The sequence below is a fragment of the Notamacropus eugenii genome, chromosome 2, assembly GCF_028372415.1.
Source record: "Notamacropus eugenii isolate mMacEug1 chromosome 2, mMacEug1.pri_v2, whole genome shotgun sequence".
Lineage (NCBI taxonomy): Eukaryota > Metazoa > Chordata > Mammalia > Diprotodontia > Macropodidae > Notamacropus > Notamacropus eugenii.
Window position 1 is genome coordinate 470,078,904 of NC_092873.1, and position 24,748 is coordinate 470,103,651.

General features: G+C 39.4%; 1 protein-coding gene and 1 long non-coding RNA gene across 5 annotated transcripts in view; one reads left to right on the forward strand and one right to left on the reverse strand.

The window, feature by feature from the left end:
* Positions 1–898: 898 nt before the first annotated feature.
* LOC140529712 (uncharacterized) lies at positions 899–4,133 on the reverse strand. Its single transcript, XR_011975653.1, has 3 exons — positions 2,834–4,133; positions 1,281–1,386; positions 899–1,199 (listed from the first exon to the last, which is right to left on the reverse strand). It is a non-coding gene; the product is annotated as an uncharacterized lncRNA (long non-coding RNA).
* A 1,424-nt stretch (positions 4,134–5,557) lies between these two features.
* COP1 (COP1 E3 ubiquitin ligase) overlaps positions 5,558–24,748 on the forward strand; it is a 251,041-nt gene continuing 231,850 nt past the window's right edge. For 3 of the 4 annotated variants that reach the window (XM_072648563.1, XM_072648562.1, XM_072648564.1), the window contains exons 1-2: positions 5,615–6,133; positions 23,396–23,455. In XM_072648563.1, the coding sequence (XP_072504664.1) occupies positions 5,709–6,133; positions 23,396–23,455 (485 nt within the window). In that variant the 5' untranslated portion in view covers positions 5,615–5,708. Of the gene's footprint in view, positions 6,134–23,395; positions 23,456–24,748 lie in introns of all 4 variants that reach the window. The other variant, XM_072648565.1, reaches the window with a different exon arrangement.

Below are 24,748 nucleotides of genomic sequence, written 5' to 3' on the forward strand. Positions count from 1 at the left end.
TACATGAAGAAATAAACATCTATCTCATGCCTGATTTACATTGGACATTGAATATTTTTCTGCTCCACTCTTTGGGGAGTCCCTAGAGATGAGTCAAACTTGAGCTTTAAGTAATTGATCCCAGGGAACCAGAGTTGAGATTTAATGAGTCAAAGAGTTGAGAAAAGGGAGCCTAACTCCTTTCATTGGTCCAGGATCCCTCAGGACTGAACCCAATCCAACTGAGTGCTTGGCTCTAGAGGTGGAGAGGGAGAGGAAAAAAATACCTTGAGTCCCTTGGGCCTAGCAGAGGGTTTTAATTGTTAAAAAAGAAAAAAAAAAACCCAGCCCTTGTCCTCAAATGCTAATATTCTAGTGGCCAGTTAAATGGACTTGAAGTCAGAATATCAGAACTCCTAGTTCAAGTGGTTCTGTCATTTACTAGATAAGGGACCTTGAACAAATTAATTAATCTCCCTAAGATGAGGTTGCTTCATCTATAAAATGGGAATAGTGCTTATACTGCACAGCTCAGTCATTGTTAGAATCCAGTGATTTCATATGTAGAGGGAGCCCCATGTGTGGCAAGGGCCCACATATAGTAAGGGAGTGTTGTCCCGTGGCTTGAAGGGAGGCAGAATAAACACCTTTGGTCTATTCTCTCCCAGCCTTTCATTAAGGGAGACTTTAATTTCTGACAGCAAGGAAGGAGGAAGTTAGGCCCAGAGGTCACCACTCTGGTTTCCTCAGAAAGAGTTGGTATGGAGATAAAATTTTATCTGTCTGCTCTCTTAAATATTGTTAGTCTAGGGGATACAATCAGTTTTAAACTAACTTCTGATTACTGGGGAGAAATAGGACTCTCAAGGCTTGACCCATTTCCCACCAAATACCAGTTCTACAATGAACATCCACAGCAAACAGCAAAAAAACCCCCAATTTATCTAAATTATAACAAAACAGAAATCACCAAAAGTATACACAGGAGAACATATACCAGACAACATGTAGCGAAGGCACTCTCCTACTGGGAGTAATATAACTCAGCTCAACTAAGAGAGAGAATTCTGGATCTCACCCAAGGAGAAACTCTGAAGTTGCTAGGGTAGCAAGCTAGGGATAGGGACATGATAGAGTCTGCGAGCTCCTCTCAAGTTTTCCCAGAGTTTTTTCTCATCAATCTTGAGTATAGTTGGTCTCTTCCATTTTCCTTCTCAAAGCTGGAAGACAGAGCATGCAAAGTAAGGGGAAGCTTTGAGAATCCCAAAGAAGATTGGATGAGAGAGAGCTCTTAATGTTACCTTGTAGGGTTGGGTATTCATCTCCCCCAATAAGGACTCTGTGCTTCAAGCAATGGACTTTGGGACTGCATGCATTCATGCTTCACACTTTGATAACCTTAGAACACTGAAAAGAATAGATGAGGGCCATTATTAAAAGACTTGTGATTTAATCATACATGGCACAAGATTCATTATAGTGTACTATCTTTTGTTTTTGGAACATTTTTTCATTTTTTTTTGTTCTTATTGAATCTATTCTCATATACCTCTTTTATTTCACCCTCTACTCTCCTTATTCCTCCTTTCTTGTTGTGTTTCTGAGTTCCTTTTTTGTACTTTCCTGTTTAGTGACTCTGAGGTTTTCCCTTCTGCTTTCTCACATTTCAAAATCTGCTTTCATGTTGAAAAACTTTTGCCAACAAAAATAATAAGAATTATGTAGCACTAAATTCTTTGTACATTTTTCCAGCTGAAAAGGAAGATGGGGTTGTATCCCATTCACTCATTTCCTTTGAGATCTTAATTCTGAATGAATGAAGATGGCATTTGAATAAGCATTGATAAGGACAATGACAAATTTCCTTAAATGTATTAGTTGGTCCCTTGTTGCTTTCCTTCACAATAATTATACTTACAATTTTCCAATTACAGGCCAGGGAATATATCAAATTTAATATGTCAAATTATGTTCCATGAATCATGACTTCAGGGAATATGTCAAATTATGTCCTGTTAATCATGACTCTAAAAGGAGAGATTTAGAAATGATCTCTAAGGCCTTCCCAATCTTAAATTCTATTACCTTATGAACCTTTCCTGTTCTTCATCTCTAGCACTAGTCTTTTTTATTTGTTTTGAACTTCATCCTCTTTGCTAGGCAGCATGACTTGTATCCTCACCTTGTCACTTTTAACTTCACTCAATCTGTTTAAGTTAAAGTTATCATTTCCCCTCTAACTAGTTCTCTACTTTGGAATTTCATTTCTGTTAAAGGTACCATTATTCTCCCAGTTATGTGAATTTGAAACCTTGGGAGTAATTTTTTACTTCTCCTTATTTCTCCCCCACTATCCAATTAGTTACTAAATTTTCCTTGATTTGTTTCTCTCCTTAAAGTCTGTTTAATTGACTAGACCCCTTTTAATTGTATATTCACTGTCAAGACCCCTAGCCTCCTATGGTAATTGTCTCCTACCAGCTTTCTCTGCCTTCAATTCTTTCCACCTTTCCCCCCATCCTCATCTATTCTACAACCAATTGTCAATATTTTTAATACGTTGTTTATCTTTGCCCTTTTTTGATACCTTCCCCCTAGCTATCCCCCACTACTGTCATGTTTAGAAGATAAATTAAAACTGCTTAGTCTGTCATTCAAGGGCTTCCACAGTATGGCCTTTTTCTATCTCTTCAGCTTTAAAATGAATCCTCTACTATTGTCAAAATTGTCACTACTGCTCTTTGAAACACCATGCACAATCTCAATTTTGTACAATCTTAGCTAGATTTTTCTTTCTCCTTTTCCTCATTTATCTAAGTCTCCTACTTTCTTCAAGGTCCAACTCAAATCTCACCTTCTCCCAGAAGAGGTAACTGCCTGGTATGGATGTCCTTTATGCCTTTCACTTGCTTCCACATACCATGTGAACCAGTGATGCCAGCTTCCCTGCAGTTCCTTGAACGACACCCCATTTCTCTGCTTTCAGTGTTGTCATTGTCCCTCATGTCTAGAACTCTCTCCTTCATCTCCTTCTGGATTCCTTCAAGTCTCATCTGAAGACCCATTTTCTGCAGGAAGCCTTTTTCTATTTCATTTAATGGTTATGCTTTCAAACCTTGATTATCTCCAATTTATCCTAAGTCTTGTAATTCACTTATTTACTGGCATATTGTCTCCCCATTAGACTTGAGAGTAGGGACTGTCTTTTATCTTTCTTTGCATCCCCACTGCTTAGTACAGTGCCTGGCACACAGAAGGCATTTAATAAATACTAGCTGAATTGACTGGACTGTGTGAAAATGTATGCAACATTCCACGCCTAGAGTGGGCACTAAATGCTAGCTGACTGTCCCAGTTACTTCTTTGTACAACTCATTTGATGGCTCCTTCTCCTTCTTCTCATGTATCCTTACATATATCAAGTTCCTTGAAGGAAAAGCTTTTTATTCCCAATATCCAGCATGTTGCCTTAGGTCTATAATAACTTTTCAATAAAATATTAGCTGAGGATACTTAGATTTAGTTTTATATTCAACTTAATTAGCATTAATTTATATTTGACTTATAAAATATCCACTGTATTTTCTATAAAACAAACTTTTGTTCAAGAAACTGCTTTTTAGCAGTACTAAAGTTTCATCTCAAAATTTAAGGATTTTATACAATTAGATCCATTTATGGTGCTGGTGTTAAAAGATTATATTAACCAAACCACTTCACAGCTTAAGGGTTCTTAGCCTTGTGTATGTATGTGCATGTGTATGTGTATGTGTGATGGATACCCTTTGGAAGTCTGGGGAAAGGTAAGGACCTCTTCTCAAAATGTTTTAAATGCATAAAGTTACAAAGGAAGGCAATTATAATGAAATAAGTGGTCAAAATAGTAATTAAACCAATCTATGAACCTTCTGGAATCTATATATTAACCTCATGTTAAGAACTGATGTAGTTGCCAAAGGTTTCACTTTTTTAGAGCAGACTGGTATGATTCCATCAGTGGCATATGTAAATTTGTCGATGATGACAAGCAGCTATATTTTAATTTCATAATATTTTTCTTTGTAGTTAAGGTGGTATTTAGGTATTTTTGAGATTCTGAAAGAATATGGCTGGTATTTCGTTACTCCTGAATGCTGGGGTTAATCCGTAATCCTTGGGTTTGGCTCAATAAGTAGGTAGTAGGTTGGGCAGGTGTGTCCGAAGATATTGGGTGTTACCTTTGTAACAATGTAGTTTCCATAAAGGCAGTCCAGATGACTGCCTGGGTTGCTGGGCCTTCCCACTCATGCCCAACCAAGGCCTCACCTCTCCTGAAATTTGCTTTTCCTAGGGCAAGCACCTAGAGGACTCTTAAGGTCTTCCACAAACTTTGAACAGGGTTCGTTAAAAACTGAAAACTCTATTTAGAGGATCAAAGAAAAGTTGGCCTTGAAAAGGATCTAGCCCAATTCCCTCGTTTAGCAGATGATAAAAATGAGGTCCATCCAGAGAAGCGAGGTGAGAGGCTTGGTCAATAAACATTTATTAAATACCCCCTCTGGGGTAGGCAACTGCCTACCAACCCCTGTTTTCCTGAAGTTTATACTGTAATGGAGGGGACAACATATCAATAAATTTATGCAAACAAGCAACATAAAGGATAAATTGGAGATAATCCACAGGAGGAAGGGAGTAGAATTAAGGGGAAATCAGGAAAGGCTTCCTGTAGAAAGTTCTTTGGGGACTTGAAGGGATTCAGGGAAGCCCGGAGGCGCAGAGGAGGATGCAGAGGTGTGGACTGGAGTGCAGGTCTTCTAATTGCCAGCTCCACCATAGATGTGAGTGGAACTGAAATTGCACCCTCTCCACCACTGAAGGCATCTTTGGCTCTGTACCGAGTCTCGCTTTCTCCGCTGGAACATTCCGCCCGCTTTCATCAGCTAACTTTCCTTTTTGACTCTCGGTCCTTGCCCTCCTCCTCCTCCTCCTCCTCCCCCCTCTCCTCCCTCAGGAATGCTTGGGAATCCTGCGCACGCGCAGTGTCGGAAACCACCCCGTACCACAGACTCCCCTCTAGGTCTCCTCACTCTTAGGAATGAGGATATGCTCGGTTCGTAATGCGCTTGCGCAATCGTTGGCCGATTCGCTTGCCTGGGCTCGGGCACTGTGGACCACTCTCTACTCTGGGCGCTTCTCTTCTCCCCGCCCCTTGCTCACTGCCCTCCTACCCCGGCCCCACTTCCAGTTTCTGCTGTACGTCGTGAATCAATAAAGCTTTCAACAAGGAATTCTTCCGTAGCTAGGCAGTGGTCGCCGCCGCCATGGGTGTGTGTTGTGTGTATGAGCGCGGAGGCTGCTGCCAATAAAGTTGTACCTCTCGGGCTTCCTCCGCCCTCCCCATTCTCTCGGCCTCCGTCTAGAGTGCGCGTGCGCACGCTCTCGCCGGCCTCGCTCGGGGTTGGCTGCCGCAGGACTCGGGGTGGGAGCTGCGGCCTCGAGAGCGCATTTTTCCCCCTCCCTCCCCCTCCCGGTGTTCGAGTTGCCCGGCTTCCTCCCGCGGGCCGCCGTTTGTGTTCGGTTTTTTTTAAACAACTTTATTGTTCCCTCCCCGGTGGCAGCCCCCGCCCCCTGCGCTGTGCGCGTCCTCAGGATGCACTGAAGCTGCAGGGAGGCGGCGGCGGCGGCGGGTCCCGGTCCCCGGTCCCTCGTTCTCTCCTCCGAGTACCCAGCCCGGGGAAGGGGGGGTTACGATGTCCGGCAGCCGCCAGGCTGGTCCCGGCGCTGCCGGGACAGGGCCCAGCTCCTCCGCGGCCTCCTCAGTCACTTCCGCCTCGTCGTCGTCGTCCTCGTCGTCGTCGTCGCCGTCGCCCCCGTCCCTAACGGCGGTGGTGGCCGCGGCGGGGTCCAGCGGGGCCGCCGGCTCGGGGGGCCTCGGGGCCGCCGTACGGCCTCTGCTAGTGGCCGCCGCCGTGTCGGGCTCGGGCGGCGGAGGAGGCGGGGGCGGCGGGGCCCTGGCCGCGGGCCTCTCCCGGCTTGGGGGCTCCGCCAGGCCCGGGAGCGCCGTCAGCGGCGGCGGGGGCAGCTCGGGCGGCGGCAGCAGGAAGCGGCCTCTGCACACCCCACTCTGCAACGGGCTCATCAACTCGTACGAGGACAAAAGCAACGACTTCGTCTGGTGCGTGGAGAAGCATCCCTCCTCCTCTTCCCCTTCTCTCGCTGGGATGGGTGGGATCGGCGGGGAGCAGGTGATGCCCAGCGGTCCGGGGGCCCTCCCTGGGGGGCAGCCCTGGTGGGTGGCGAGTTACACCGGGAGGGCAGAAGAAGGATTAAGAGGAAGGAGTGAGGAAGTCAGAGCTCCCAGTTCAGCAAGTACCAGGCGTAGGAGCTCCCAGACTTGTTGAATGGAATTGAAGTGTGGGAGGGCGTCTCTGGTGAAGTTTGAGAGTGAGGATGGAGGCCCTTGGAATGGCAGTGAACTCTTTGGGCAACCTTAAGTTTATGGAGGGGATGGTGACTAGAGAGAATGCGTTGGAATTGCTCTAAGTGAAAGGGATATGGAGTGCCGTTAGACTGAACTTTCTGAAAGTAGACTATTTTTTTGCTGTTATTTGTATCCCCAGTGCTTAACAACAGTGCCCGGGAATATCCGCGATGCTTCATAAATGGTAACTGAGTGACTGATTGATTACCTGTAGATGGGCTAAGCATTGTTTAAGCTATACACAAATGTACAGGATCTATCACTACTCACTATTAACTCATATTCATCGTCTGTGTACAGTGAATCTTGCCAGTGAGACTATTAGCGTATTTGAAGTCAATGAAAAACTATCTTTTAATGTCTTAGGTGTATTTCAGTGTACCACATATATTGTACATGATGTTAAACACAGTTTGTAGCACTTTAAGATTTATCATAAAGTGTTTATTAAGCATCTAGGTGCGAGGGCCTGTGCTAAGCATTGGAGGTGAAGTGTAAAAAAAAAAAAAACAAACCTGAAAGAAACTGTTTCTGTCCTCATGGAGCTTATGTCTAATGGGGAGATGTGCACATGCCCATATTCAAGTATGCACGAAACAAACTGAAAGTGGTTTTTGTAGGGAGAGAAATAGTGGTTAGGGAGAATCAGGAAAGGCACACAGAAAATGATACTGAGTGGAGTCTTAAAGGATTCCAGGTATTTCAAGAGATGGAAGTAAGAGAGTGCACTGCAAGCACTGAGAGATGGAGCTTCATCATATGTGAAGAGCAGCAAATAGGCCAGCTTGAGTTCTTGAAGAAGAGTAAAAGTGTAAGAAGACTGGGAAGGTAGAAAAGATGATACCAAAACCTTTTGAGTTTAGTAGTATAAGAAGTAGTATTACCATTTTGCACAAGAGGGAACTGAGGCTCACATGGGTGAAATGATTCACCCACTGTCCATCAGCCAGTAATCATGAGAACTGTGATAAGAAACCAGATTCTGATTCCAGTCCAGTGTGGCTTGAGGCGACTGTTGGCACAGGGAGTAGAGGGCTGGGCCTAGACTCAGGAAGCCCTGAGTTCAAATCTAGCCACAGACACTAGCTGTGTGTCACTTAACCTGTTTGTCTCAGTTGCCTCTACGGTAAAATGGAGGTAATAACAAGCACCTACCTCTCGGTTACCCACCTCAATCCTGTCAGGATTGTTGTGATGATCAAATGAGATAATATTTGTAAAAAAGTACTTAGGATAGAAGAACATAGTAGGTTCTTTATAAATACTTATCCCTCTTGCCTTCTCCACTGTATATAAGTTATTAGAGGTTGGATGGTTGTGATTCAAATTATCTGTGGCAATTAATAGCCATGGTTGTTGGTTTTTTTGGGGGGAGGGGCATGGGGCAGTTGGGCTTCACCCCCAAAGAGAAGTGATTGTTACATAAAGAGCAGTTTGGAATTTGGGATTCTCTTCAGTGTCTGTAGTTTTGATACAATGATAACTAAAGTTGTCTAGATTGATGATTGTCGTGGAATTTGGAGGTTGATTTTAATGACTTACATTTGTATAATCACGTGTATAACAATGATCCTTCTACTGATGCAGATTGCAGTCATTTATATCTTAGTAGACTGCCTTCATGAGTTGCTGTAGCTGACAATAATAATAACCAGCCTTGTGGGGATGAGCCTCCCGATTTTGACAGGCTGGTTTTTTGTCTCCAGATTGGTAGTTGAAGCATTTACAATTTAATAGGACCTGCCAAAGCCTGTTCTTCTTTAGCCTAACCTTAAAAAACCCAGTCACCTCCATACCATGAAAAGTAGGACAGAGGAGGAAGTGAATGAGGCTGCTGGAATTCAGATGGGCTGGGTGATTTGGCCGATGTCACATGACTAGTTAGCTTCGGAGGTGAGACTTGACTCTCTCTTTCCTTCAACATTTATTAAGCACCTTTCGTAAGCCGGGTATTATAGACCTTTGGTGTAATACAAAGTAAAAAAAAAAATGAAACAGTGATCAGAGGACTAAGGACTTGGAGAGAATGATACAAAGTTTTAAGTTAGTTACTGTTTCGGTTCTCATGGAATTTACAACCCAATCCTGCAAGCATTTATTAAGTGTCTATTCTGTGCAAGGAGCTTGGGATACAAAGATAAAATGAAAAAATGAGATAAGACACAGACATAGCATCTGTTGACACTATCACTCTCCTCCTTGATACTCTCTTGTCTCTAGGTTTTCTAGACACCCCTCTCTCCTGGTTCTTCTCTCTGACCAACTCCTCAGCCTCCTTTGTTGGATCCTCCTCCAGATCATGTCCTTTAACTGTAGGTGTACTCCCAAGGTGCTCTCCTGGGCCCTCTTCTCTTCTCCCTATGTACTACTTCACTTGGTGATTTCACTAGTTTTCATGGATTTAATTACCATCTCTGCGCTGATGATTCTCCCATCTACTTATCCTACCCTAATCTTTCTGCTGACCTCCAGTCTCAAATCTCCAAATGCCTTTCAGATGTCTTGAACTGAATGTCTTATGAATACCCTAAACTCAATATATCCAAACCAGAACTCATTATCTTTCTCTTTTACATCACCCCACCCCCACTTCTGCTTTCCGTAGTATTGTAGAGGACAATACCATCTTCCTTATTCCTAGTCCCTCAGACTCACAACCTAGGAATCATCCTGGACTCCTAATTCTCTCCTCCTACACCCCACCCCAGTCTTTTTTCCCCTCAGCACTATCATATCTGTTGTCAAGGCCTGTTGATTTCACCTTTGCAACATCTCTTGAATACACCCCCTTTTCTTCTTTGACACTGCCACCATTCTAGTACAGGCCCTAATCACCTTATGGTTAGGTCATTTCAGTAGCCTTCTGGTGGGTCTGTCAGCCTCAAGTCTCTCCCTATTGCAGTCCATCTTTCATTCAGTCACCAAAGTGATTTTCCTAAAGCTCAAGTGCAATGAACCATGTCACTCCAATATTCAGTGAATTCCAGTGGCTCCCTGGTTGCCTTCAGGATCAAATACAAAAGTCTCTGTTCGGCTTCAAAGCCTTTTATAACCTAGTCTCTTTCTACCTTTTCAGTTTTCTTACATTTTACTTCTTGATATGTACTCTTTGATCCAGTGACAGTGGCTTCTTGGCTGTTCCATGAATAAGACACTCCATCTCTGGGCTGTAGATATTTTCTCTGAATATCCCCCATTCCTGAAATGCTTTCCCTCCTCTGCCCTGATCACTGACCTTCCTGGCTTTCTTTAAGTCCCAACTAAAATCTTATCTTTTATTGCAGGTCTTCCCCCATCCCTTAATTCTAGTGCTTTCCCCTCTGTTAAGTATTTCTTATTTATCCTGTATATAGCTTGCTTTATATGTATTTGTTTGCATGTTGGCTTCTCCATTATATTGTAAATTCCTTGAGAACAAGGATTGTCTTTTGCCTCTTTTTGTATCCCCAGTGTTTAGCATAGCAAATAGTAAGTGCTTACTAAGTGTTTATTGATTGATTGAAGTGCATTACAGAGTTGAAAATCAAAGTCATGCCATGTCTGACATGACTAATAAAAGTTTGGGGTAGAAGAGAGAATCAGGGAAAACTTATTGCAGGTTTTCTTAACTCAATCATAGGATTAGAGCAAAAAGGAACCTTAGTGATAATTACTGTAATGATAGCTGACATTTATGTATTAATTTAAAGTTTACCAATTGCTTTACATATGTTACCCTTTAAGCCTTATCTTAATCTGTGAAGTAGGTATTGCAAGAGATAGTATTATTTCCATTATGTAGATGAGAAACCTGAGTGTCAGAGAAAATGATTTGGTCATTGTCACACAGCTAGTAATTGGAATCCAGGTATTCTTTAGTCCAAGTCTCCACTTGTCTCCACTATTCTTTCTGTCTTATAGCTCCTCTAGTGAAATTTAATGATTACTCCATGATACAGCTAGTAGCAGCATCTAGACTTGAACCTTGGTCTTTTGATTCCGAATTCATTGCTTTTTCTCCTACAATGGGCTGCTTTCAAAATGAAGTCATTTTTCCCTGCCTGGGAATTGAACCCTGATTGCATTGAGATCATAACATATGAGCAGTTGGTTGTAAAAAGACAGTGGAGACATGATTACTCTCTAGGTATTGGGAGGGATATGGAAGTAGAGAGGTTAACCTTAGTAAGGCATAAGCCAAGTCTTTATATGAGTCAGGGGTAAAGGAGGAGATGGTGGTAGAAGGCATATGAGTGATATGAGATGAGGAAGAGGGGATGATGAATGGCTTCAATTTTTTCTGTAAAATATGAGGCAAGTTTCTCAGCTGAGAGGGTGGGGGAAATGAGAGCCATGGGAAGTTTGAGGAGGGATGAAGAAATTTGAAAGAGCCACTGTAGAGAGTAGCGTAGTGAGTTCAAATTGAACTTGATACTTCTGATAGGGCCAGGATAGATGGATGGATGAACTAAGCATTTATTAAGTGCCTACTCTAAGTCATACTGTGCTGAACCTTTTAGAAGTATCTCATTTGATCTCACAACAACCCTTTGAGGTAGGTACTAATATTATCACCATTTTACAGTTGAGGAAACTGAGGCAGATAGAGTTTGACTTGCTCAGAGTCATACAGCTGGTAAATATCTAAAGCCAAATTTGAACTTAGATTTTCCTGACCCCATTCCCAGCAATCTATTCATCATGTTATCTGACTGCCTCCTGGTGTCTAGGGACAGTTTTATGGATTGGAAAATGTTACTGGTTTTGGCCGTTGGAATAAAGGTAATTCCTGCTGATAATTTCATTCATTTCTATTTTATCAGCTTTCACTGATGTGTGAAACCACCTTGAGCCTTGAGTGAATTGATACTTTCATTTTGATATTTTCATTGTACCCTTTTTAAAGGGTACAGTACTCTTCTCTTGAATACTAGATAAATTTTAAATGATGTTAATCAGAATTTCATTAAGTGACAGATATGTTACCAATTACAGGGCAGAGAGAAAATGCTACCTAAAGCTGAAGGTAATGTATGCAGTATTACTGTATACCAAAATTGAGACAAACATTTAAGATAGTTTGTACTTTTCATTGTATTACTTATTTGCATTTTGATCATGTGCCATAGTGAAAACTCTAGATCTACAGTGAAAAGATTTCTGTAGAATTCCTGGGTTTGTCAGTAGCTGTGGACAAATAAATCACTTACTATCTCAGAGCCTCAGTTTCCTTATCCATAAAATAAGGATGATAATCTGTACCATCTATCTCATAGAGTTGTTGGGAGGTAAACCATCTATGTATAAACTGTGATTGCCATGTGTTAAAATTATTTTCACATTTCATCTAGAGGTCTTAATGTCAGTGAGAAATAATTTAAATTATGTTTTATAGATATGACATCTGAGATACAGAAGAGAGATTTGTTTAATTCAGAGTTATATTACAATTACTTAGCATAAAAGTAATAAAACAATAATTTATATTTAGCGAGGAAGCATGTAGTATATGTAATAAAGGACTGATTTCAGAATCAGGATCACTTGGGTTCAGATCTCTTACCATCTGCTGTCTTTGTTCCTATGCATGTGCTGCTAAACAAAGCTGGAGAAAATTTTTTACCAAACTATACTGACTGGATCCACTACAAGTTTATGTTACCTAATCTCAGCTGAGCCCTTGCTCCAGCAAGGCAATCCTTTTATGCTTCCTTAATTGACTTACCATCTTACTCATGATGACTTCCAAACCTTTTCATTGCTCCTCACACTTTACATGACTACTCTTCACCTTATTCTTTCAGCTGAGAATTTTGCTATGTATTTCACTGAAAAAACTGAAGCCATTAATGGAGCACCCCTTTTTCCTTTCTTTCCTCATATCACTCAAAATGTCTTCTGGTACTATTGCTTCCTTCACTGCTATCTCACATGAAGAGTGCTCTTTCTCCTTGCCAAAGCATACCCCTCTATACACACAAGGCCCATCCCATCTTCTTTAACATATTGCCACCTATATCATTTCAACTCACTAATCTTCTGTTTCTTCCTGTCTCTTGGCTGCCTCCCTACTGCCTACAAATATGCCTATGTTTTTGCATTTATCTCTCCTCTTGTCTTAAATCTGACCTTCCTTTTGTGGCTAAACTTCATGAGAAGTTGGTCTACAATTAGTACCTTTACTTCCTTTATTCTCACTCTTTTTTTAACTGCAGCCTAATTTTCAGTCTCATCATTCAATTGAAACTGCTTTATCCATAGATAATAATCTCTTCATTACCGAATCTAATGACCCTTTCTCATTCTTCATCCTTCTTCACCTTCCTTTAATCTTTGACACTTGATCATCTTCTCTTTGTTGTTCTCTTCTGTCTAGATTTTCATCACATCATTCTCTCCTGTTCTCTTATGTAGGGGACCACTCCTTCTTATTCTCCTTTTCTGGATCTTCATCCAGGTTGTGTCTTGTGGATGTCCCCCGAGTTTCTGTCATGGGCTCGCTTCTCCCTCTATACTATTTGGCTTGGTGATCTTATCAGCTCACACGGATTCAGAAATCTCTATGTGGATCATTCTCAGATCTATTTAACCAACCCTAACCTCTTTTCTGATGTCTCACATATTTGACTTCCTAGTGGACATTTGAAACTAGATGTGCTGTGGACGTCTTTAACTGAACATGATTAAATTGAGGCAGCTAGGTGGCGCAGTGAGTAGAGTGTTGGACATGCAGTCAAGAAGATTCAAGTTTAAATCTTGCCCCATACACTTACTAGCTATGTGGCTTTGAACAAGTTATTTAACCTCTGTCTGTCTCAGTTTCCTGATTTCTAAAATGAAGAAAACGTCTTCCAGGTATACTGGGAGCATAATATGAGATCATATTTGTAAACTGCTTTGCTAATTTTAAAGTGCTATATAAATGCTGGTTATTATTTTGTCCAAAATAAAATTCATCATCTTTCTGAGTTCTCCCCTCTTCTTAACTTTCCTATATATTTTCAAAGGCAACATCATCCTCCCTGACCTTTGCAGCTGAGGTGTCATCTCTGTCAGCTGTGGTATACACTTCCTTCTCTCTCCTCTGACACTGCCACCAGTCCCTCATTACCTCATACCTGGATTGTTTAAATAGCCTTCTGATTGGCCTCCCTGCTTCAAGTTTCTTCCCACTCCAGTCCATCCTCAGATGTCAAATGGATTTTTTTAAAGAATAGGTATGATTTTGTTGTTCACTGCTAAACTCCAGTGACTTGCTATACCTCCAGGATCAAGTATAAAGTCCTCTCTGTTTGGATTTCAAAGTTCTTTCTAACTTGATCCCCTTCTACCTTTCCAGTCTTCTTACATCTTATCTGTCTCTATATACTTTGTAATTCTGGGACTCTGATTTCTTTGCACAAATAGCTCCATCTCCTGACTCCTCCCTGTCTGCTACTATCCGCTTCTCTTAGAATTACTTTGTATTTATTTGTTATTTCCTTGTATGTACATGTTGTCTACCTTGAGAATGTAACCTCCTTGAGGCAAAAACTGTTTCATTTTTATCTTTGTATCTCTATCATCTAGCATCTCTATCATCTAGCATCTAATCTTAGTCCCTTCTAGTTCCCTGTTTTTGTTGATTACTTTCCTTCCTATTAACTCAGGGTGCTAACCTCAGAGATAACAAGTCTACTTTCCTTTTACCTCTCCATATCTAGTCAGTTGTCCAGTTATATGATGTCTACCTCCACAATATCTCTTGTATCCTTTTTAGTCATGTAGGTATCATCCTAATTCTAGGCCTCATCACTGTCTGTCAGGATTATTGTAGTAGCCTCCTACTGGTCTTTCTGCTTCCATTCTTTCCCCTCTCTAATCCATTATTCACTACAGTTGCCTAGAAGGCACAGGTGTCATCTTGATGTTTCCCTTCCCTCCAACCCCAAACCTGCTGAGGTTACCTATTGTTTCTAGGATAAAATCCAAAGTACTTAATACTTTGGCATTCATCGGTCTTCCACTGTCTGGTCCTAGGCTATCCTAGCTTTAAATTACTTCTCTTCTTGCATTCTGTGTTCCAGCTAGATTGGATTATTAGCCTATTTGTTAGTCACTTACCTTGTATTTGTATTAGAATGCACTGTCACTTAGTCTGTCTTTCAGAAATCCTTATCTTCCTTCCTGGTTCTGCTCAGTTTTCAAATCCATCTGAGAAGTCTTACTTGGATTGCCCTGTTCCTCTTCAAAATTATGTTTTTCTACTTTGTGTGTATTTTGTGCTCAGAAGTGGAATGTAAGAGTAGGCACTGTTATTTTTGTATCTTTAGACCTAAGCACAATGCCTTGCTCATAGGCATTTAGTAAAAATAATGACTGAAATGAATTAGCCTCAATTTATAGGCATGGTATTGTAGGCTCAGAGAGGATGTTACTTCACCATATTCATCTAATAAGTGCTATAGCCAGAATTTGAATCCAGGTCTTTCAATCCAATTTTTTTACCTCTAGAACACATTACCTTTATATTGTACATTTCCCTTTAAAAACCTATAGAACTGGGAAGGAGCTGGCAGTTTGTTTTTGTCTTGAAGGTAACTATCTAAAGACACAGATATTGACACTGTTGTAGAGATCACATGTATGTTGAGTGGCAGAGGTAGGATTAACATCTCATTCTTTTCTGACTAAGGAGTAAAATTCTCTTTCTTCTAGCCTATGTTGCTTTCCTCTAACATAGGAAAAAGGGTCAGTAGAGTGTGTGGTTTTTTTTTTTTTTTGTAATTGTAAAAAAATAAACACTACGAAAGCCAGGAAGCAGTTGAGATAATAAAATGACAAATCATTTTCAGTTCAGTTCCATAAACATTTACTAAAATATTTAGTATTTTCAATGTGTAATGCCAGGTATTTGAGACACAAGATACAAAGAAGCAAAACAGTATATTTTTTGCCACCAAAAAGGGACTCACATATTCTAGTAAAAATTAAGTATGAAATTAAGTGTGATAAAAATTAGAACTTGATAAGGGATAAAGGAAAGTTCCAGGCAGAGTACTATAAAATAATTTGACGGCTTAGATAGCTTTCATGAGTAGGGTAGACTTCATAGAGGAAGTGCTATCTGATCTAGTCCTTGAAAGAATGAAGCATTTCAACAGGTGAAAATGTGGAGGCAGCATGTTTCAGGCATGATTCATTGTACTTTAAGGAAATTGAATATTGGACCTTCCATGCCTCATTGCTGACCTTGGTCCTGGCCTTATGGTGCTTCCTTCTGCTACCTAGAACTCTAAAAATTAGAAGCTGAGTCCTTATCTTACTTTTGAGCTCTAGGAGACTGAAGATACCTGGAATCACAGAATTTTTAGAGCTAGAAGGGTCCTCAGAAAGTCACCTGCTACCCTCTTGATTTCAACATCACCCTTGCAATGGAAAAGAATTGGTGTGGGTATTAAGATCTTATATAATAGGCCTATGAAGACTGGCATTTGAAAGAGATAGGGGGAATGCTAGTTCTTTCTTCCTGAGATAGTTGGCCATTGGTGAATACATGAATGAATGACTATCGCATTAATCGAGTACTTTATATGTGCAAAATACTGTGCTGATCCTTGGGGATACAAATGGAAAAGGAATGAGACTTGACATATGGAAGATTTCAGCTACAAGTCGGATGGAAAGATCCCATACTTCTGAGATTGCAGTGGGAAAGCAGATGGGTACTACCTCTTCTTTAATATCATATACACTGACAAAACCATCAGTTTCCGGTGTTGAAACATTTGACAATGTCAAGAATTTTGGTGGCTAGAACTTTCCTGGGTCTTCAGTAGCTGTAGCTGTAACACTTGCAGGATTGACTGATACCAGACTGTATCTTGACAGGGGTTGCTTCCCAGGGCGATGATTGTGCTTACTGGGCTGGAAGCTTTACTATTCCATAAACTCTTGGACCTAGGGTCCTGGATTGTCTCCAGAAGGCTCTGAGGTGAGATGGTAGTCAAGTGATGGTGGTGGTGATGATTTGACTTGCATAGCACCTGCTGCCTCTTATCTCTCTCTCAGAGTGCCCTATTGCTTTAGATAGGCTGACTTGCTTGTCCTTGGCAGTTGGGGATGATTGACTTCTTCCTCATAGAATTTGCTGCACTGCAGAATAGATCCTGGGATAGAGACTTAAGGCCATTTGAAACCTTTGCTTACTTTCTTAAAACAATTTTCCATGAAGAAAAGTGACCTGTGAGGGCACTGCTGCTTAGAAGACAAATTATTCCTCAAAATTGAGGTGTTGCTTTGTTATCAACAGGTACTATACCTTGGGACATTTTTTTTTTCAGTTTGTAAAGATGTAGAATATTTGATACAGGGAACAATACCAGAAGTGTGTATGTATATATAATATGATGTTTTATACACTCATGTATACACATGTGTTTGTATATATATACACACACACACATATACCAATTCATGCAGTTTGTTTACTATTTGATCTTTGAGGGATTCTGATCTTCCCTGTTCAGTGAAACTCTCTTTCCTGTGATATCATGGATTTTTGAAATATTGAAGTATGTGGGTGAACATCACTGAAGAAAGGTACTATGACACCCTGGCTAGTGCTGGGGAAATAGTTCTCTCTAGGAAGTTTGGTAATTAGATTAAAATCTTCATAATTAGGAAATTAAGGTCGAAAAATCATATTCAATTAGAATTGATATTTGCAAATAACATGAAATAACTGAGCATTTTTGTTATTCAATAACAATAATAATCCGTGTTCTTATAATATTTAAATTTTTTAAAAAACATTTTTATTTTTGGAGGCAATTGGGGTTAAGTGACTTTCCCAGGGTCACACACTAGTAAGTGTCTGAGGACATATTTAAACTCAAGTCCTCCTTACTCCAGGACTGGTGTTCTATGTATTTTACCACCTGGCTGCTCTTATATCTTGTTTTAAAGTTTATAAGGGATTTACATAATTATCTCTTTTCATCCCTGTGAAGTAGGTGCTCTTATGCTCATTTTTGTTTTCATTTTTCCCACTCCAGCATTTTATCGTTTAAACCAGAAATTATTAACTTTTTTGTATCATTGGCCCAGATGGTAGTCTGGTGAGGCCTATGGATCCTTTCTCAAAGTAATGATTTAAATTTAAATTTAAAATGCATAAAATAAAATACACATAGGATTACAAAGAAAATCAGTTTTAAAATAAAAATGAAATTTTTTTTCCACATCTAAGTTTCCAGATGCCAGGCTAAGAACACTTGCATTAAATAATGGCAAAAGAAGAGAAACAAAGCCATCTGAAAAAGAATTACAGGAGTGGGTGAAATAAAGCATATTTACAGAATATCCCAAAGGTTTTAAGCTTGAATATCTGAAAACTGCACTTAGACTTTTGGGATACTCTGTATCTTGACAGTTTAAAATTTTACTTCTTTTTAAAATGGCTCTTGGAGAATAACATTTTATATAGAAATTGAAATATTTGTGATCTAGTACATAGCAGTTTTTTAATCTGAGTGATACTGTTAAGATATTCTTCCTTATTGCAAAGAAATTTTGTTTTAAAAAAGTCTGATATAGTTTGGTTCCATATAATTGAGCTATAATTTTAATTCAGATTGTAAGGGATTAAAGAGAGTGTGACAGGAGAGAAAATGGAGGCACCTACTGTAGCCAGCTGAAACCAAGATGGAAGGATCTAATGAAGATTTTTTTCAGTATGGGGCTGCATGGACATGTTTGTAGGCAGTAGGAAATGAGTAAGAAAGAGGGATAGATTGAAAATAAGTGAGAGGGGGGTTGATGGAGGGGGCAATCTGGTGGAGGAGACAGGATGTAATAAGATCTCTTGAACTAGTAGAGGTATAGTGGAGAGAGTGGCCAAAGGCATATTTGATATGTCTGTACTTATATCTCTGCCCATACCTATTCCTATAACTATACCTATACATGTTAGAACCAGAAGGTACTTTGAAAATTACTTAACTCCTTAATTTTACAAATGAGAGAACTGAGACCTGCTGAGGGGAAATGACTTGTCCAAGATCATATCTTTGCATCAGTAAAAGACTGAGGACTAAAACTAATTTTCTTGATCCCTAGGCAGGTCTTCTTTTCATTGTGCCATTGTGCCATTATGAGTCATAATTCTCAGAAACTTCCCAGGGTGTGAAATTTCTTAGTTATGCCTCAGTTCTCACCTCAAAGATGGTACCACATTGGCTCAAGGGTTACCGTCTACATGAAGCCTTCCTAGATCCATCCCTTTGGTAGCATCTTTACCTTGAAATTACCTTGAATGTACTTTATATTTTTACTATAAATCTTGTTCCCCAGAATATAAGGAAAGTTAGCTTCTTGAGTGCAAGGACTATTTCAGTCATTCAACATTTATGAAGCATTTACTATGTGCCAGACACTGTGAAACTCTTAAGGAGACAAAGAAAGGCAAAAATAAAAACTCAAAAAACTGCACTAGAAACAGTTACCAGTCCCTATTACAGTGCCTAGCACTGTAGGCACTTAACAAACACTTGATTGATTGATAAATCATGTGGGAGAAAATCAGAGGGAACTCTTAAATTTTCCCCACACTGGTACCCAGGGAGACCTGTGGAACATCACAGAATCTTGGATTTGAAAGAGACCTCAAGAGACTACTGAGTTTAATCCAAAATTAAGCAAAATTGTTTTCTACAGCATATTCCCACCCTCACTCCTTGGAATTTAGAAATGCGACTCAACTACAAGACAACAAAAGACATCCCTAAGAGTATCTGGGAACTGTCTCTACCCCCATCCCTCACTCACTGTTTGGCATACAATTCCACTGAGAACACTTTTATTAGTTCCTATTATTTGCAGTCTTTTTTTTTTTTTTAAACTCTTGTAAAATATGGTGATTCTAAGCATTGTCTACAAAGTGATTTGTGAGAAATTGGTAGGCTTATTAATGAGAAATCTGTTTGAAAGCCTGTTGGAATCCTGAATAATGTCCATTTTTTCAAAAGAGTTTATACTAATAGAAAATGTGGGAAAATTATACTTGATATACTTGAATTGTAACCCAAGTACTTTAAAAATTCAACTGTATAATACTATGTGAGAATGTTTTTACATGCATATATTTGTGTTTGGTGTATAAATCTGGATTGTCTTGATTTTGTTAGAGATACAGTTGTTATACTTTTTTCTGGACTTAAAAGTAAAATAGGATTTTGCATTTGACCAACAGAAGGTTTTTTAGCTGAAAATTTCTTTTAGTAAAGGTTTTATCATAGTTTAGAGTTTGAGTAGATATTCTAGCCAAATTGTCCTACTTGCTGTTCTGAGTAAGCATTTAATGTCTTAATGGCTGCCTCCATTGCTAGGATGCTTGTCCACATTACATCAGTATTTAAATCCCTGGTTTTAAGCTTATATGCTTTCTTCAGAGAAAAACTGTTCCTGATCCCTTTGACATTTACTTAGTTGTCTATGCTGGGCAGATGACTTAACTTCTGTGCCTTGGTTTCCTTATCTGTAATATGGGGATTACAATAGCATGTATCTCACTGGGATGTTGTGAGGATTAAATGAGATAACGTGTAAAGTCATTTGTAAACCTCAGAGTACTACTTTTAGCTATCATTATGTTAGCCACTTAAGTGCTTTTTGGTATTATATTCTAGTTGTTGTAGCAAAATTTATCTTACCTTCAAGAGTCAATTTTAGTACCTGAGCGAAGCCTTTTAATGAGGGGGAATAATATTTATCTAGTGCCTCTGTGCCAAGAATTGTGCTAAGTGCTTTACATTTGATTATCAGGCAGACTATTTTCTTTCTAAGACAGGGAAATGAGGTGTTCTGGTTAATGACTTTCTTGCTTTTTCTTAAACAAAACACTCCATTTTCCAACTCCATGCATTTTTACTGGCTAACCCCTGAGCTTGAAGTATCCTCCCTCATCTTAGCCTCTTGAGTTTCCTGACTTCCTTCAAGTCTGAGCTAAAATCTCACCTTCTAGAGGAAGCCTTTCTCAATCCTCTTTAACTCTAGTACTTCCTTATGTTAATTTCTTCCAACTTATCTTCTATGTAGCTTGTTTGTATATAGTTGTTTCCTTGTTTTCTCATCAGATTGTGAACACCTTGAGAGAAAGAACTGCCTTCTTAGAACAATTCCTGACTTATAGTAGGTGCTTATAAATGTTTATTGAATATTAACTGAAATAATTTTTTGGCAGTTACATAGTTCTTTAAGATTTGCACAGTCCTTTACATTCATTCTGGTATTTAAGCCTCATAACACTCATAATAGCACTTTTTATTTTTTATGAATCCTCCAAGGTTCTACTCCCCTCATTCTCTGAGCTGAGAAAAAATTTTCCCTGAAAAAATTGGAGTTCCTTTTCCTTTTCTTCTTAAGTCACCTTTCTCATATGCCTTCTGTCACTGTCTCTTCCTTCCCTTTTTTCATATGACAAGGATACCTGTCTTGTCAATGCTAACCCCTCTACATGCACAAATCATCCAATTCCATCTCATCTTTTCTAGCAGATTGCCTTGTCTATCGTTTCCCACTCTCTCATTAATGTTTCATCTCTTCCTTTCTATTGGCTCTTTCCCTTCTGTGCACTCACTCATCTCTCTCCAATCCTCAAAAAACCTTCCTCACTTGATCTGTCCACCCCTTGCTAGCTGTTGTCTTAAATCTTTCCTCCCTTTTGTGGCTAAACTCAAGAATGCCACCTACAATTGGTGCCTTCACTTCTTTTGTCCTCTTCTTAACTGTTGGTTCTCTGAAGTTTTCTTCCAACCTCATCATTTAACTGAAGTGATTTTTTTCCCCAAAGTTACCAGCAATCATTTAATTTTCAAACCTGGTAGCGTTTTCTCATCCAGCCTTTAACACTGGAGAGATCACCTTCTTCACCTCAATATCCTCTTCTCTTTAGGTTTTCATAACACTGTTGTTACCTGTTTGTTACCACCTAGCTAACCATTCCTTCTTAGGTTACTTTGCTGGGTGTTTGTCCAGGTCATACCCACTAACCTGAGGTTTTGTCTTGGGCCCTTTTCTCCCCTGTTCTATTTGGCTTAATGATTTCATCACCTCCCATGGATTCAGTTGTTATCTCTACATTGATTATTTTCTGATCTGCTTATCTAGTCCTAACCTCTCTCCTGGCTTCAATCTCATATCTCCAGTTACCCACTGGACATCTGCAGTTGAATGTGGCATAGATATATTAAACTCACCATTTCAAAAATTGAATTGATAATCTTTCTTACCAATCCCTCCCCTCTTCTTAACTTTCTTATGTCTGTTGTGTTATGGTCTGAGAGGACCACCATCCATCCTTGAAGGTCACCTAGGATCATAACCTAGGTTTGACTTCTTACTCAACTTCACCTCTTCATATCCAAGTTCTGTTGATTCTTCTTTTGCAGTATACCCCTTTATCTGCTTTTATTTGCTTTGCTTTTATATCCTTCTTTATCAGCTTGAGCACTGCTGCCATTTTGTTGCAGGTCCTCATTATCTCATGCCTGAACTGTAGCACTAGCTTTCAAGTTAGCTTCTCTGTCTGAAGTCTCTCCTTGCCTCCAGTTCATCGTTCACTCAGCTGTCTAATTGATTTTTCTAAAGAGGTCTGATCATGTCAAACTCGTTTCTTGGTAAATTTCAGTGACTCTTTATTCCCTCTAAGGTAAATATAAGATTATTATTATTATTTGGTATCAAAGCCCTTCATAATCTGTATCCCTCCTACATTTATACTCTTCTTATATCTTATTTCCTTAACACAGCTACTCTGGGTTCCATAACTATTGTTCCTTGTTGTTCCTTGTGTAAGACACATTTCCTGACTTCAGATAGTTTCACCATATTTTTTCACTTCTATTCTCTTCTCCAGCCTGTCCCAGTTCCCCTTTAATTATAATTCTTTCCTGCTATTGCTTATCTTCAATTTATTCTGTATATATCTTGTTTGTACTTAATTGTTTGGATGTTTTCTCCCCCACTGAACCATGAGCTCCTTGAGAGCGGGGGCTGGGTTTGTTTTTCTTTTACCCTCAGTGCTTTGCCTTTTGCCTGGCACCTGGTAGGAACTTTGATCAACTGATTAACAGTAATCGTATGAAGTAGATTGTACAGATATTATTTCCCCCATTTCTGCCAGGCTCAGGGAGATCAAAACATACTACTAATAAGCAGTGGAAGTAGGATTGGAGCTTAGATCTTCTGACTTCCAGTCAAGTTCTTTCCTTATCAACTATTGATACTGCTTCTCAAAACAATAAAGGAGAGCTGGCATAAATGTTATGGGTGGCTTAAAGGTCAAAGAAATAGGATACATCTAAAAATAATGATTTTCTTATATGTTATAATATATTATATGATATGTTAACAATTTAACATATCATTTGATCCTACAGCAATCCTTTGAGGTAGGTGCTATTTTCATGCCCACCTTATAGAGGAGGAACCTGATGCTGTATGAGGTTAAGTGGTTTGCTTATGGGCACACAGTTAATACCCAGGTGTCTCTTGATTACTATCTCTGTTTTTTCCATTATGCATCACTAGTTTTCTCATCACCATTTTTCAGATGGGAAAGGTCTGTGGTCAGACACCTATTAAGTGAATGGGGTGAGATTTGAACCCAAATCTTTTCTCATTCCTGTGTACTGTAGTACTTCCAGAATACCACACTGCCTCTCAAAACATATCCAAAACATTCACTTTATGTAATGCTGAAAGGATTTCAAGGTTTTATGCTTCTTTGGGGTCAGCATCATGAACATCAGTTATAATTATAGTGGTGAACTTTGGAAGTTGAAGTTAATTAAAGTTGATAGGCATCCAGAAAAATCATGCTTTTTGTTATTTTCCTGGTGTTGGCACTGATTCTTCTTTAAAATTGTGCTCTTTTGTGCTTGCTTTTTAAAAAAAAAAAACAAACTTTTGTCATGTTAATTCTTTGCTTTCTTTTAGCCCCATCTGTTTTGATATGATTGAAGAAGCATACATGACGAAGTGTGGCCACAGTTTCTGGTAAGATACTTTTGTTTGGTGAAATAGTGTTTCAGGGATTTCTAACTGAATTCATTCACTTTCCCAGCTTACACATTGTTTACATTTCAGCAATTGCAAAGAAAGGTAAAAATTCAGTTAAAGTGAGTAGTCTCTTTGAAGTGACTGGATTTACCTTAATCCTATAGATTGACCTAAAAAAGTTTCCTATCATGTCTTTCACTTCAAAGCAGTGAGGATAGATAGCTTGAATATGAGTACTGGTATTTAACTTTTATTGACATTTAGTACCTTCAGAATTCCCATTTTATTTTAGACTGAGTTATTTCTATCAACCTGAGCCTTTACTTTGGAGTTTTTAACCTTTCATTTCTGTTTTAGAGTTATTACGTGAATTTTAATTTTCTGGAGATATAACTTGATTTTGAATATAGTATTCCCAAATTACCTAATTGTTTCCATAGCAGCATAGTTTGGAATTGTTAATTTGCTATTTCTGCTTAAAGTTGGTAGGATGCTAAGTTAAAAACCTTTTTAAGCATTCAAGATAGGGAAAGGAAGAAGCATTTTAGTGTCCACTGTGTATCAGGCGGGTACTGTGCTAAGTGCTTTACAAATATTCATTTGATCCTGACAACATCCCTGGGAAGTAAGTACTGTTATTATTTCCATTTTACAGTTGAGGAAACTGAGGCAAACATTAAATGACTTGTACAGGGTCATATAGCTAGTTAGCATCTGAGGCCAAATTTGGACTCAGATCTTCCTAATTTCAGGTTCAATGCTTCACTGTGTAACCTAGCTGAGTGATGGCTTTTAACCTAGAATCAACAAACAATTAGGGAGCTCCAGCTGTGTGTCAGTCACTCGTAGTAGGTACTGATTATTCTGAGACAAAAAATGAAAATCTCTACTTGCAAGGGGCTTAAATTCTAATTGAGGAGGCAACAAGTATATACAAGTGTGTACAGAATAAATATAGAGAGAATGAATGCAATTAAATACAAAGTAGTTATTCAAGGTATTTTGGGAGAAAAGACATTAACAGTTGGAGAATCAGGAAAGGCTTCTTATAGAAGTTGGTGTTTGACCTGCCTCTTGAAGGAAAAGAGGGATTGATTGAAGTGGAGATGAGGAAGGAGTGTATTCCAGCAACTGTGAACTTCCTATACAAATACCCAGAGTTTGGCAATAGAGTGTTGTGTGAGGAACAGACAAGAGGCTAGTTTGTCAGGACTGTAATATGTGGGGTGGGGAGGAGGGAAATTAGGCCCAGTGAGGCTGGAAAGATTAAGTACAGGTTATGAAGGGCTT